General features: G+C 43.7%; 1 protein-coding gene across 2 annotated transcripts in view; it reads left to right on the forward strand.

Moving 5' to 3' along the window:
• CACNA1I (calcium voltage-gated channel subunit alpha1 I) overlaps nt 1-15,505 on the forward strand; it is a 614,989-nt gene that overhangs the window by 360,895 nt on the left and 238,589 nt on the right. For both annotated transcript variants that reach the window (XM_068252020.1, XM_068252021.1), the window contains one exon: nt 10,164-10,319. In XM_068252020.1, the coding sequence (XP_068108121.1) occupies nt 10,164-10,319 (156 nt within the window). The remainder of the gene's footprint in view (nt 1-10,163; nt 10,320-15,505) is intronic.

Below are 15,505 nucleotides of genomic sequence, written 5' to 3' on the forward strand. Positions count from 1 at the left end.
ATGTAAATATTCCCCTTGAAAAACGTAAGGTGAATTTTGATTGGCTGCTGTAGGCTTCACCCACTTTCCTGAATATTAGTTACAGTCACCCAGTGGCCAACTGTGTCAAGTTTGAGAACCCTGCCAATAACAGAATGGCTGAAATCAATCTAACAAATCTGATTGGCTGTTTGTGGCTTCACCCCCTTTAGTGAATTTGGACCCCAGTCACCCAATGACTGACTGTATCAGGTTTGAGGCCTCTGCCATTAACCGTGTAAGAATTGTAGCAATGTAAATAGTCCCCTTGAAAATCAATTGGTGAATTTTGAGTGGCTGTTGTAGGCTCCACCTACATTTCTGAATATTAATCCCAGTCACCCAGTGGCCAATTGTGTCAAGTTTGGGAACCCTGCCATGTAAAAAATTAAGTTGTTGGCACCACCCACTTTTTCTAACCTTGACATACAGTCACTCAGTTATCAAGTTTATCAGCTTTGGGGTCCTCTGTATCAATACTTTGTATATTCCTATTGAAAAATAAACAAATCTGATGGGCTGTTTGTGGCTCCGCCTTTTTCTGAATTTGAACCCTAGTCACCCAGTGACCAACTGTACCAGGTTTGAGGCATCTGCTATTAACAGTATAAGAATGGTAGCAGCTTAAATATTCCCTTTGAAAATCAAAAGGTAAATTTTTATTGGCTTTTGTAGGCTCCACCCACCTTCCAAAATCTTAATCTCATCCACCCAGTGACCAACTGTGCAAAGTTTGAGATCCCTGCCATTAACGGTGTAAGAATGGCTGCAGTTTATATTTTCCCAGTGAAATTTGTTTTTGGCTCCACCCACTTTTTGTAACCTGGACACATAGTCACTCAATGACCAAGTTTGTGAGCTTTCAGGTTCCTGGCATCAAAAATGTGTGATTGGAAGCAGTTTATCCACCAAGGAAATCTGATTGGCTGTTTGTGGCTCCGCCCCTTTAGTGAATTTGGACCCCAGTCACCCAATGACCGACTGTAGCAAGTTTGAAGCATCTGCCATAAAGAGTGTAAGAATAGCAGCAGTTTAAATATCCCCCTTGAAAATCAACAGGTGAATTTTGATTGGCTGTTGTAGGCTCGACCCACTTTCTTGAATCTTAATCTCATTCAGCCTGTGACCAAGTGTGCCAAGTTTGAAAACCCTGTGATTAACAGTGTAAGAATAGCTGCAGTTTACATTTCCCATTTAAAATGAATGGCTGAAATTCTATTGGCTGTTTTATGCACCACCTATTTTTCCTGGATTTGTAACCTCTGTCACCAAGTGACCATCTGTGCCAAGTGTGGGGACTCTGGCTTGATTACTGTGAGAATGGCAGCCTTTTACATTTTTCTGGAATCTGATTTGCTGTTTGTAGCTCCGCCCACATGTGCAGGGGGGGCGCGAGACCCCCAGAACATATCATCCCAGGTAGTAAGGGATCTGCATACCAAGTTTCGTTCAAAACGGTCAAGCCGTTTTTGAGTGATCGACACACACACACACACACACACACACACGCACGCCGGCACGCACGCACGCGCGCACACACACCTTTAAGCTCAGTAAATCATACTCATGAACATAGACTTTGATGTAAATTATTCACATTTGTGTTCATATTTTCCCCACAGGAATTCTCGTAATGTTTATCTTGTGCATATGAAAATTGTTTAACTGCTTTGCCCATGAGATGTGCTGCAGAAAATATTGTGGTTGTGGTGTGACAAGTCATCTTGACATTCAGCAGTGCACTTAACCATTATATTTACCTACAGTTTATTAGTCAAAAAATGGTTCCCTTTTCCTCTCTGCTAGACATATCCCTACCGCAGCCAGATTTCAGAGTACATTTAAATATGTATAATTCCCAATGATCTATTTGCATTCACACTGAAATCTTTGTGTGGGCAGAGTTCCCGGAGGAAAAGTTGAAAAGCCCCAGAGATCCGTCTCTAATTCCAGGAATCTCTCTCTGAGCATATTGCTGAATAATCAAAAGTAACAGACAGCTCAGGCACTGCAAGCTTCAAGCTTTTGGCTTCCAGATTTTTAAGGCGCTGAAGAATAAGTATGCCAGACTGCCTTCAAAAATTACATTTTTAATTTTCTGTATATTTTGATGAAAGTCCAAAAACTCAAATAAAGGTTGACACCTTATTATTTAGTAATACTGGAAAAACACTGTTGGCGGCGCCCTTGACAGTGATGATTGTAAACAGCTAATTACGATGACACGAAATTTCACGTACATTTTTGCATTTATGCTGATACATAATTACAATTTGTCAATTGAATCAATTTTTGTTTGGTGATCTGTCATTTTGCCTAAAATTTAGCGTAATTTTCGCGTAATTTCATGCCAACTTTGGCAGTGAATAGCAAAGTCCCCATACATGGCAGTGACACCAAAGTTGCTACACACGTTAAGGAGAATATTGGGTACAAAAAAAAGACTTTTCCAAAAAGACCTTGTAGTTTTTGAGAGAATCGATTTTAAAAGAAAAATGCAAAGCAAATGCAAAGAATAAGTGGTTTCTAATCTAAAAAAATTACAGTTTAAAAAACATTTTTCTCTGCATATTTAAAATCGGTTTTCTCAAAAACAATGTCTTTTTGAAAAATAGTTTTTTTTTATTGTACCCAATATTCTCCTTAACATATGTAGCAATTTTGGTGTCACTACCGTATACAGGGGCTTTGCTAACCACTAAAACCGGCACAAAATTTTCACGAAATTGTGCAAAAATTACGTGAATTGATGAAATATTACTATTACATACGAAATGAATTAAGATTTTCCCTGAAATTTTGCATTACGATTACGATGCGTAAATACCGAATTTCAATGCGAAATTTAGCATATGCAAAATTTCGGCCCACCACTGGCCCGTGATGAATAATAATAACCATATGCTGAAGTATAGGTGAGAAGTATATATCCTACCTTCTAAGAAGAACAAAACCAAATGTAATGGAAAAAATATTTATTCATGCACGCATTTCACGGGCCCCTGCCAAATTCTTCAGGTTAATACAAGTGCCTATAATGTAGCGATCCCGAGCATGAGCACCTCAAATTAATCTAAGGTGCCTCCACCAGTGTTTTTCTAGTATAGATTATACCCTTTGGGGTTTTAGTAGTCACCTTTGGTGACCTTTTTTGAGCCTCTAAACTTTCTAAGGAGAGCAACCAACCAACATCTGTGGCACCAGACCTGGGATACCGAGCAGGGACGGTTTAATTTTCCCACAGGCTCTGATGGTGGTTGCAGGCTCTGCAACCCATCTTTGTGAGTATATACGCATACAACTATTTTATGTGCCATCCTATCTAGTGACACCAAACCATTGGGCTCCTGAATTCTCTCATTTTACAGATACTTGGAGGTTATGAGTAACCATCAAGAATAGAAACCCTAGCTTATTATTTAGTAAGGTTGTGGTAGCCTGTTCATAAGTTATTGCAAACGGCAACACCCTACTGGATCCCTGATTCCTTATTATGTAAGATTTATTTCATAAGAGAGCCTGTCCGAAGACAAAAGTTGTTATGTAGACCCTTAGGACAAAAGGACCTTTAACCAGCTGAGCGGTCTGGACAAGCTCAGCTCGTCCATCACCGCCGGAGGCTGCCGCTCAGGCCCTGCTGGGCCGATTTTCATCAAATAAAAAGCAGCACACGCAGCCGGCACTTTGCCAGCCGCGTGTGCTGCCTGATCGCCGCCTCAGCACGGCGATCCGCCGCGTGCAGCGGCGAAAGAGGGTCCCCCCAGCCGCCTGAGCCCAGCATAGCCGGAACAAAAAGTTCCGGCCAGCGCTAAGGGCTGGATCAGAGGCAGCTGACATCAGGACGTCGGCTGACGTCCATGACGTCACTCCGCTCGTCGCCATGGCGACGAGGTAAGCGAAACACGGAAGGCTGCTCATTGTGGCCTTCCGTGTTACTTCTGGCCGCCGGAGGCGATCAGAAGAACGCATCCGTAGCGCCCTCTAGTGGGCTTTCATGCAGCCAACTTTCAGTTGGCTGCATGAAATAGTTTTTTTTTAATTGAAAAAAAACCCTCCCGCAGCCGCCCTGGCGATCTTAATAGAACGCCAGGGTGGTTAATGACTAACTGTACAAAATTTATTTGGACAGAAATATTGTACATGTAGTCATTAAAGAACAGTAGTGGGCAGGAAATCCTGAGAAAAAAATACAGAGACCCCGGGAGCTCAAATGATGTAGCACGTTCAAAAGTGGAGGAGAAATGTCAGATTTAACGAGTTAGTACACACAAAGGTGGGTTGCAAGAAAAGCAACTATCAACTGCGCTTTAGAAGGATACCACCTCCAAACGGGTACAGGTTGTACCTGTACTGGTCGCACTCTGCATAAAAGGACCTGGAACCGAGGGGTCCGGGAAGCACTCCTCTCAAAGAGGGGCGTGGTAGGTGCAACACACGGTAGAGAGGTGTTCAAGAATTATAGCATTAAGTTTTAAAAACAACTTGAGGTGGCTTATCTCAAACAAGAATTCACTTATGGTACAGTAGGAAATTAATTTATTAAGCACAAGGCAATGCGTTTCGTGAGATCCAACTAACTTCATCAGTAATTCTTGGGCGGATTCTCTCCATGACTAACACTAACACCCAACTGAGTGAGCCAATGTAAATACAGTCAGTTCCATGTCTGACCCTTCTGACTCAGTTACCACATGGTAGAAATCTTCCAAGGTATTGAACATGTTCAGCTGTTAGAGAGGGGTCTGGTGACCCATCTATAACGTGCCCCTAACGCAACGCCTGGTGCTCTCTGATGTGGACGTCAGAGTGAGCCACGTTGTGCAGCTCACTCTGGCGTCCGTGATGCCGTGATGCATACTCTTGGACGCATGCGGCATCACGTGGTCCCGCCCGGCCAATCGCCGCACAGAGCGGCGCTCCAGGAAGTAAACACTGCACGTCACACCATGCAGCGAATATTAATTAGCCATGTACCCGGCCGCTCTCCCCTCCTCCCCAACATGACTGAGCATGTGCAAACAGTCTAACGCGGCTTAGCCACCTATAACGCACAGCATGCAGTACTTTCTCTTGACGTGGAGCTTTACAATGTAACGCAACGTGGGCACTGTGAACAGCCCATTGATTTTTCATTACTGTGCGGTGGGGCTGCGTTACAGGCTGCACTAACATGCGCCTGTTACGTCCCACTGTGAACCTAGCCTGAAGTTTAGTTTAATAAAATATGATACACCCTTTAAGTGGATTTCTATTTCAATTTTTCTGAGAAAATTAATTCCTATTTCAGTAAATATTTCTACTTTGAGGGTCAGGTTACCCCCACCTATGAGCAAATTTCTTGACCCCTCCCCACCCTTGGATGGTAGGTTGCTGTGCTTCCCATAGAAAAACATTTCACCATTCCTTGTTGATGCCTCTACTCATAGACTAATACTTGATTTAAATTGAGGTGCAGGCTGGCCCAGTCACCACCCACAACCTCCACACATTCCTAGATCCTTCTCCTATTGCCGTACATGTAAAAAAGATGCTCGGTAACAAGGGCACTGGAAGTAAAATTACAGATATCCTACTACTAAATTAGGATAGTAAAATATACTGATATACTGATGTTTTAATACGACCTAACGACCTAACCCAACCCTACTCTCACACAAAACCCTTCCTCTACTGATGCCTAACCATAACCCCTCCTGGTGGTGCATAAACTCAACTCCTCCTCTCCCCCTGTGGTGCCTTACCTAAACCCCAGCCCCTGATAGTGCCTAACCTTAAAGAGAACCCGAGGTGGCTTTGTATAACGTTAGTGGGGCACAGAGGCTGGTTGGGCACACTAACACCAGCCTCTGTTGCCCCATGGTGTGTGTCAAAGACCCCCCTGCTCGCCGCTATCCTTCCCGCAGTGCTGGCGACACGCAGCGCGTCGCCAGCACAATGTTTACCCTAGCGCTGTCTGTCAGCGCCGCTCCCCCGCCTCCTCCGCATCGCCGCTACCCGCCCTCGTCCCTTCCCTCCAATCAGCGTGAGGGAAGGGACGAGGGCGGGTAGCGGCGATGCGGAGGAGGCGGCGGAGCGGCGCTGACAGACAGCGCTAGGGTAAACATTGTGCTGGCGACACGCTGCGTGTCGCCAGCATTGCGGGGGTATAGCGGCGAGCAGGGGGGTCTTTGACACACACCATGGGGCAACAGAGGCTGGTGTTAGTGTGCCCAACCAGCCTCTGTGCCCCACTAACGTTATACAAAGCCACCTCGGGTTCTCTTTAAACACACACATCCTATTTGCCCACTTCATGCCACACCCCCATCCCATTGCCAATGATGGGACTGAGGACATGAGTGGTAGCATGTGTCATGTCTTCCCTCCCAGAGGGCAGTGCAAGTGACCCGAGATGCTGCAGTCATGTAATAATAATAATAATAATAATAATAATAATGACTGGCCTACAAAAAACATAGAATCCCAGGCCAAAAGGCTCAGGTTGACATCATTAGTGGCTTTTCCCTTGAAATGAATGTATGAAGGCATTATGCTCGGAAGAGAGTCTAGTGGTGGGCAGAAATTACTCCCATGTATTATGCATCGTAATTCGTAATTATGCATTGTAATGCAAAATTTGCGGATTATGCATACACTTTTTTGCATGTAAATATAATCCCTAACCCTAATTAAGCATAACAGCATAATTTACGTGTAATTTTGTTCACAAAAGGTTTCACGCATACGAACAGATCTTTCGCATTGAATATTTGAATACTCTTTTTTTTTCACATATGTTCTCATTTTTTGCATCAAATATTTAAAGGGATACTGTAGGGGGGTCAGGGGAAAATGAGTTGAACTTACCCGGGGCTTCTAATGGTCCCCCGCAGACATCCTGTGTTGGCGCAGCCACTTACCGATGCTCCGGCCCCGCCTCCAGTTCACTTCTAGAATTTCTGACTTTAAAGTCAGAAAACCACTGCGCCTGCGTTGCCGTGTCCTCGATCCCGCTGATGTCATCAAGAGCGCACAGCGCAGGCCCAGTATGGTCTGTGTCTGCGCAGTACACTCCTGGTGACATCAGCGGGAGCGAGGACACGGCAACGCAGGCGCAGTGGTTTTCTGACTTTAAAGTCAGAAATTCCAGAAGGGAACTGGAGGCGGGGCCGGAGCATCGGTGAGTGGCTGCGCCAACACAGGATCTATGCGGGGGACTGTTAGAAGCCCCGGGTAAGTACAGCTAATTTTCCCCCGACCCCCGTACAGTATCCCTTTAACTAATAGCCACGTCTGCACAGAACACTGCAGAATAGATTTTTATTTATTTATTTATTGATTTTAAGTATTTATATAGCACTGACATATTAGGCAGCGCTGCACAGAGTATATATTGTCTTGTCATTAACTGTCCCTCAGAGTGGCTCACAATCTAGTCCCTCTAGTCATATGTCTATGTATGCATCATGTAGTGTAGGTACAATTTTAGCGCCAATTTTAGGGGGAAGCCAATTAACTTATCTGTATGTTTTTGGGATGTGGGAGGAAACCAGAGTGCCCAGAGGAAACCCACACAGACACGGGGAGAACATACAAACTCCTTGCAGATGTTGATTTGGCTGGGATTCGAACCGAGGATCCAGCACTGCAAGGCGAGAACGCTAACCACTACGCCACATGTAGTATGTGACATAATCGTAATTACGCAATGTTTAATTGTGATAAATGATGTAAAATTTAGCATTATCGTAATTGACCCATTACAACCAACACTAGCAGAGAGTTCTTTCGGGTGTGGATAAGGAATGGGAGGAGGTGGCTGAGCTGTAAAATTCCCTTTCTAACAATTTGCTTTAATAATAGAATTTGCATGCCTGGTATGACTTTGAGCTGCCATTCTTATTGCTGTATTTAAATTGTAATTAGGCAACACAATTAGTTGAAAAAAACATTAAACCTTCACAATTAATTGCTTCTTTTTGTTGTTAAATTCTGGTGGTGAAATGTTGTTAACTCGCTAAACTGTTTCTCAAGTTTGCTTTTATATATTTTTGGGAGTCTTAGTTTGCCTATTATGTTTAATTGTAATAAAGTTACGAAGGTAATTTAGCACATTATTTAGTTACAAAAGATTCATTAGTACTGTCGCCTAGTTTGTTCACGTATACCGCATGTACAGTTTGAATTAATTAAATCTACATTAAAGCACGGTTTTTAGAGCAAATTAAATCTCAAGAATTCTGAACAGCTGTCTTCTCACATATATAAAATAAATATAACGTTTTCTTCAGAGCTACGCAGCAGCAATATGTCACGGTCCTTCACTATCAAAGAAAATTACGTTGAAATAAATGAATAGATTGTGACATATGTTGAGAGAGAGAGTGAGAAGAGCATATTTATATACATTGTTACACACAAGTTAATTAATAGTGTTTCTTTGCCAGGTATATCTTTATCGAATTTACAGCAAGGAATATTATTGATGGAACACTTGCTGATCTTGTTTAAAAACATGTAATTACATTATTAAGATTTCTTTGGTCCTCATTTGTCAGTGTCTTAAATGAGGACTTTTTGCTCACGGAACTCAAGAATTTATTTACAGTTTTTTTGCAGCACTGCCTTATTTACAGAGTACCTGGAACCCTGTACAACATAATTACAGAGTACCTAAAACCATGTACAACACAAATGTACAGAGTATATGGAACCATGTACAACATAATTACAGAGTACCTAAAACCATGTACAACACACATTTACAGAGTACCTGGAACCCTGTACAACATAATTACAGAGTACCTAAAACCATGTACAACACACATTTACAGAGTACAGTATATGGAACCATGTACAACATAATTACAGAGTACCTAAGATCATGTACAACATATTTACAGAGTACATGGAACCATGTATAACATATTTACAGAGTATATGTAACCATATATTTAAAGAGCCTTAACCACCCTGATGTTCTATTTAAATTGCCAGGGTGGTGGCAGCAGGGTTTTTTACATGCTATTTGTTTTTCTTTTCATGCTGCCAACTGATAGTTGGCAGCATGATAGCCCACTAGAAGGCGCATAAGGTGCGCCCTTCTGATCGCTTTCGGCGATCACAAGTAACAAGAAATCCCATCAGACGCCTCAGATCCAGCCCTTTGCGCTGCCCGAAAGTGTTTAGTCCGGGCAGCGCAGGGCTCTGGCGGGGGGGCCTCTACCACCGCTGCGTGCGGGCGATCGCCGCTGAGCGGCGGTGATCGAAGGCCACACGCAGCTGGCAAAGTGCTAGTTGCGTGTGGCACAGTTTGTTTGAAGCAAATCGGCCCAGCAGGGCCAGAGATATCAGACACGGTGGCTATGGACGAGCTGAGCTCGCCCATACCGCCAGGAAGGTTAAGAACCCATATTGATGCATAATTATAGGAAAGTTGAATTTGAAAGTAAAACATTAAGTGATTATTTCTGTTTTGTTTTTTTGTTTTTTAATATTGAGGTCAACAAAGATAGAGAATATATACCACAGGGTTCAATCCTTGGACCTCTACTTTTTCGCTATTTAGGTATAGATAGAGAAAAGAAGAGGTCCAATGACTGTGCCCTGTTGTACTACAAAAGAGAGATAGGATTATGGACAGAGACAGATTTACAATAGACAACAATTTAAGTATTTCTATTAATATAAGAAGGCAGCTAAAAGAAAGCTTAGCCGAGATTACCTAGTGTGGAAAGGTTCTGGAGTAGTAAAGGATCTTTGACAGTATCATCGAAAAGCAGTGATCCTAGGGGTCTCTCACCAGTTACTGTTGGTAAAGACCATTTCATCTTTTTCCATTTCTTTACTTTGCAACCATTTACCGTTAATGTTTAATATGAAATTCAATTTATGGAAAGTGGTATTTCTTTTTCAAAGCAGTACCATCTACAGGGGGAATTCGTTCACGCAGTACATGTAATATGAACCGAGATGTATGTCACAGCCCACTGCTGGCGGCCACCTAGCAGATGTCTCTAGTCCACCAGAGAACGACACTTTTTCAAACATTGATGTAGAGTATAAACATACTGAATGTTACAGTGCTGAACATGGGTTCTATCTGTTTCAAGCACAATATGAAGGACTATGGTCAAAATTTTGTACATATTTTGCTCTTCTCTTAGATCCTGACCCAGGAAGACTGGAACGTGGTGCTTTATAATGGTATGGCCAGCACATCTCCGTGGGCAGCTCTCTACTTCGTGGCTCTGATGACATTTGGGAATTACGTTCTCTTCAATCTGCTGGTTGCCATTTTGGTGGAAGGATTTCAAGCAGAGGTATATTAATATTCTACGTTGTGTTTTTCCATTCTCTTAGCCTAAAAGCTGTCATAAAGAATTGGACTATCTTCTGTGTATGTCTTCAAAGCCATAAACGAAGATAAACGTACCAGAAAAGATTAAACTCATCGAAGCATGTGGTTGCAGAATGTAATTTGACAGCATATGAGAACCGGCTGACCTTACTAATCCATCCATTTACAATAAGTCTTAAATAGATGACGATGATGGAATAAAATAGACTATATCCCACGACGGATTACAGCCCAAATCTCTTTTTATGGTCATTTGTTATGTTTCCTAAAAAAAAGTCAGTTGTGTATATTATGCTAATCAGTTACAGCCCTAATCAGATCATATTTATTTTATCTTCCCTTCCCCATGCATAATATAGCACAATATTTATCATCTCAACGATGTGCTGTCAAGATGCGGACCTCCTTGGAGGGCTGTCCTCTGATCGGATATTTTGATACTGATTGCAAGGTCATGCTGTTTGAGCTAGAGCTGTGACGTCACCTGGTGGCTCAGATGTTCCTGTTTGTTGCCTTCAGAATAGCTCGTTGCTGGCTTCTTATTGAGCAGTGTTTATTGTTATTAGATGCTATTATATCAGCAGCCTTGTTTGTGCTGAGACATCTCTCGAGTGTCTGATGCATGGTATGAAAGGAAAAGTGGAAAACATTTTCAGATATTATAGCAGACACATGGCTTTCTTCTTTTGATCACATCTTCCGCTCCTCCTCCTCCTCTGGTTATTCTTAAGGTGGCCACACACGATACAATAAAATGATCAGATTTTACAGTAATTCAATAAAAACGATCGTATCTCTCGAAAAAATCTAAAGCTTTTTTTTTCATTCGACTGAAAAATCTGATCGGATTTCCCGTTTTTTTAGATTTAAATCGATCCGGAATGCCAGATATTTCACTTTAATTTCTACTAAAGATTGTATGGTGTGTGTTGGATTGTTAATTTATTAATATACACACCCTAGCAATTTTCTCTGAGTTACTAATCATTTTTATGATAATTGAGGAAAAAATTGAACATAGGTGTGTGGTACATTGGTCATATTTTTGAAATGTTACAATCAGTCAGAAAAATTGATTGCAATTCTTACATTGAACAGATATTTAAAAAGTTGTATGGTGTGTGGCCACCTTTATTGAGATATTTCTCAACTCCATTTCCCGTCCTCTCTTTTGGTCAGCTACACCCAATTCATATAAAACCTGTTTGATAAAGGAAATAGTTTCAGAAATCCAGTAATTCTCTAAGCTATGGCAGATATTTTGAACCAGTTCTCTAGTAGCGCTCATAAACAGTTCGTCACACTTGAGTATCACTATGGGTTTCCCCCCCTTCATAGAGCAACTCACCGGAGGATGCCCCTGATGAGTTGTTTGCAACGTAACACGTGGGGCGGAGCTACGGAGCGACGACGTCATACGCAACGCTGGCTGGACGCAGCCGGTGTTGCAACCAATTTGAGCGGAACGGCGTTTATGTGCTCTTGAGCGGGCAGAGAGCGGCGGTGTTTGAAGTGTTTACACACTTTCCCCCACCCGGACATAGCTTGGCCACATACTGCAAACCCTACAATAACAACCAAGGGTTTTTTGTGCGATATTTTTTAATGAATGTCAGTTAGTTGATTAATTGGCTGACAATTAATTTTAAAGGTGTAAGCCTTAATTTTTAATAAATACACTTTTACGCTATGGAAGCCTCTCTTCGTATCCTTAGACGACTGTGAGCAGTTGGAGGTTGCTGGTTGAAGGCGGTGGGGTGGTCTTATGCCCCAGAGGCGATAGCGGGCCGGCTTGGGCCGCTTCCTCCGGTGAGTTGCTCTATGAAGGGGGGTGGACCCCATAGTGATACTTAAGTGTGACGAACTGTTAATTAGCGCTACTAGAGAACTGGTTCACAATTTTTGAAGATACACACGCATCTTACTAGAGCGATCCGCCTTTGTAGTGGGCGTTAACAGTTATATTTGGATATTGAGGCATATGTACGCTATATAACAATTTATGCACATTGAGCGCTGCTTATTTTCTTTTGGGATCTATATATATAATAGACTAAGTGCCTCAACCTTCAAGCAAGAAGAAGAAGTACTTTGCATGAGAAAATTTATGCGTGCTCAAACACCAAGTTTAAGGCTTCTTTTCCACGGACTGTTGAGCTGTGTGCTCAGCAAACAGTTACCAGGCAGCAGCAAGCAGTTACCAGGCAGCAGCAAGCAGTTACCAGGCAGCAGCAACCAGTTACCAGGCAGCAGCAAGCAGTTACCGGGCAGCAGCAAGCAGTTACCGGGCAGCAGCAAGCAGTTGCCAGGCAGCAGCAAGCAGTTGCCAGGCAGCAGCAAGCAGTTACCAGGCAGCAGCAAGCAGTTGCCAGGCAGCAGCAAGCAGTTGCCAGGCAGCAGCAAGCAGTTGCCAGGCAGCAGCAAGCAGTTGCCAGGCAGCAGCAATCTGTTACCAGGCAGCAGCAAGCTGTTACCGGGCAGTAGTGAGCAGTTGTAAGAGTTTGAGAGGCATTTTACTGCCTATCAACTGTCCGTGGTAAAGAGGCCTACCCTAGCAAGTCTGGCTTTGCAAATCTGGCCTAATTGGCTATTCATGAGGCAATGCTCATGCAAATTTGCTTTTGCATGCCAAACTATGCAGGGTCAAAAAACCAATACCGCAAAGCGGTCGCCCTGCTACATGCCAGTGATGAGCGGAAATGCAACAATTTGTTGCGACAAATTTTTACAGAATTTTCGTCAATTTCGTTTTGACAGGCAAATTTTCCATCTAATTTTTTCACGTTAATTTTCGCCTAATGCCAGTCATTTTCACGTTACTTGCGTATTATTGCTGACATTTTCCGCATAAGGGCATTAGCGTCCGCATTCAGAGAAGTTTCTTGTGCATTATTGCGGACATTTTTCCGTATAAACGTCCGCATAGACTGAATTTCCATGCGGATTATTGTGGACATTTTCCTGCATAAGGGCATAAGCATCCGCATACAATGAATTTTCGATGCTGGTCGAAAACACAAATATTTCTGAAGATTTTCGTGAAAATTCGCCAAAAATGAAAATGGGATTTTCGATGCGAAACATGCTACATTAGCACTATCCAGGAGCGCCACAGGGAGGATTCCCAATGCCCCCTTTTTATACAACCGGGGTTCTCTTACTGCCTGGGAACCACAGCGGCACCCTGGAGGGGGAGGCTAGGTGGTGCAGGCGACCCCCCCCCCAAGCGTGGCCAGCGCCGGGAGAGCCGTCTGCACCCACCTCCCAATATTAGAAACAGGCACTTACCTTAAACGTCCATTGCGTTCTGCTACATGCGCATTAACTTGGGGGCACCACATAAGAAAGGAGTGAAGCATGGGTCACCCCGAGCTTTAGAGCTCAGGGCTGGCTCACATACAACACTCCGGGGGGGGGGGGGGGACAAGCACAGACAACTAACTCCAGGGCTCACACCACCAGAGCAAGCCACCCACCACCTGCCTCCAAAGAATACAACTGCAAAAAATGCTTTCCATGAGAAAATTAATGCGCATGTAGCAGAACGCAATAGACGTTAAGGTAAGTGCCTGTTTTTAATATTGGGAGGTGGGTGCGGATGGCTCTCCCTGGCGCTGGCCACACTTGGAGGGGGGAGCCGCTGCACCACTCAGCCTCCCCCTCCGGGGTGCCGCTGTGGTTCCCAGGCAGTGAGAGAGCCTGGGACCCTGCGGTCCCCCCAGTTGTATAAAAAGGGGGGCATTGGGAATCCTCCCCGTGGCGCTCCTGGATAGTGCTAATGTGGCATGAACTTATTCCCGCAGGGCGACCGCTTTGCAGTATTGGTTTTTTGACCCTGCATAGTTTGGCATGCGAAAGCAAATGCATATTTGCATGAGCATTGCCTCATGAATAGCCAATTAGGCCAGATTTGGAAAGCCAGACTTGCTAGGGTTAAACTTGGTGTTTGAGCACGCATACATTTTCTAATGGAAAGCCTAAAGGTGGGTACACACATCAGATAAAAGTCTTTGGAAAATGAAAGATCACAGACCAATGTTACCCCCTTCCATGTAGTATGAGAGCCATACCTACACAGTCTATTCTATTGATCTGAACTCCCCATCAGATAAAATTTTTTGCAAGATGCTGCACACAAAGATGCTGTACACATGCAACAGATCAGTATCTGCAAAAGATCTGTTCCTGCAAAAAATCAGTTTCTGCAAAATGCATTCATAGTCTATGATATCTGCAGATCTCATGCTGGCCATACACGGTATGTTTTCTACCATGTAATCGAGCCGCTGATGGCTCGATTGATAATTTACGACGTGCCCGATACCCCGCCGGATCGATTCTGCGCTCGATACCGGCGGGCAGGACAAAAGAAGAAACGAGTGGAAAATAAGAAAGTGCTCACGGGGACGAACGGGAATCGATCCGACCGCCCGCGGGGACGAGCGGGAATCGAGCCAGCGGCTCGATTACACGGTAGAAAACGTACCATGTATGCCCAGCATAATACACACCTTGTTTGACGGACATTCATCTGCAGATCACACAATCATCTGCAGATCCAAAGATCCATCCTGGTTGATCTGATCTGCAGATGATTATCTGTTAAACAAGGTGTGTATGAGATCTGCAGATCTAGACTATGAATGTATTTTGTAGGTACTGATCTTTTGCAGATACTGATCTGTTGCATGTGTACAGCATCTTTGTGTGCAGCATCTTGCAAAGATTTCTGTCTGATGGGGAGTTCAGCTCCATAGAATAGACTGTGTAGACTGTAGAGTATGGCTCTCATACTACATGGAAGGGGGTAACATTGGTCTGTGATCTTTGATTTTCCAAAGACTTTTATCTGATGTGTGTACCCACCTTTATTCTTCTTGCTTCAAGGTTGAGGCACGTACTCTATTAGATAGATAGATAGATAGATAGATAGATAGATAGAAGATGCGGCGTATGCTACGACGCGGGTCGGCTAGTAGCAGATATTTGGCCACAAAAGTCTTGCATGCCTCTTTAAAGGGATACTGTAGGGGGGTCGGGGGAAAATGAGCTGAACTTACCCGGGGCTTCTAATGGTCCCCCGCAGGCATCCTGTGCCCGCGCAGCCGCTCACCGATGCTCCGGCCCCGCCTCCGGTTCACTTCTGGA

This window comes from Hyperolius riggenbachi, chromosome 9 (genome assembly GCF_040937935.1).
Source record: "Hyperolius riggenbachi isolate aHypRig1 chromosome 9, aHypRig1.pri, whole genome shotgun sequence".
Lineage (NCBI taxonomy): Eukaryota > Metazoa > Chordata > Amphibia > Anura > Hyperoliidae > Hyperolius > Hyperolius riggenbachi.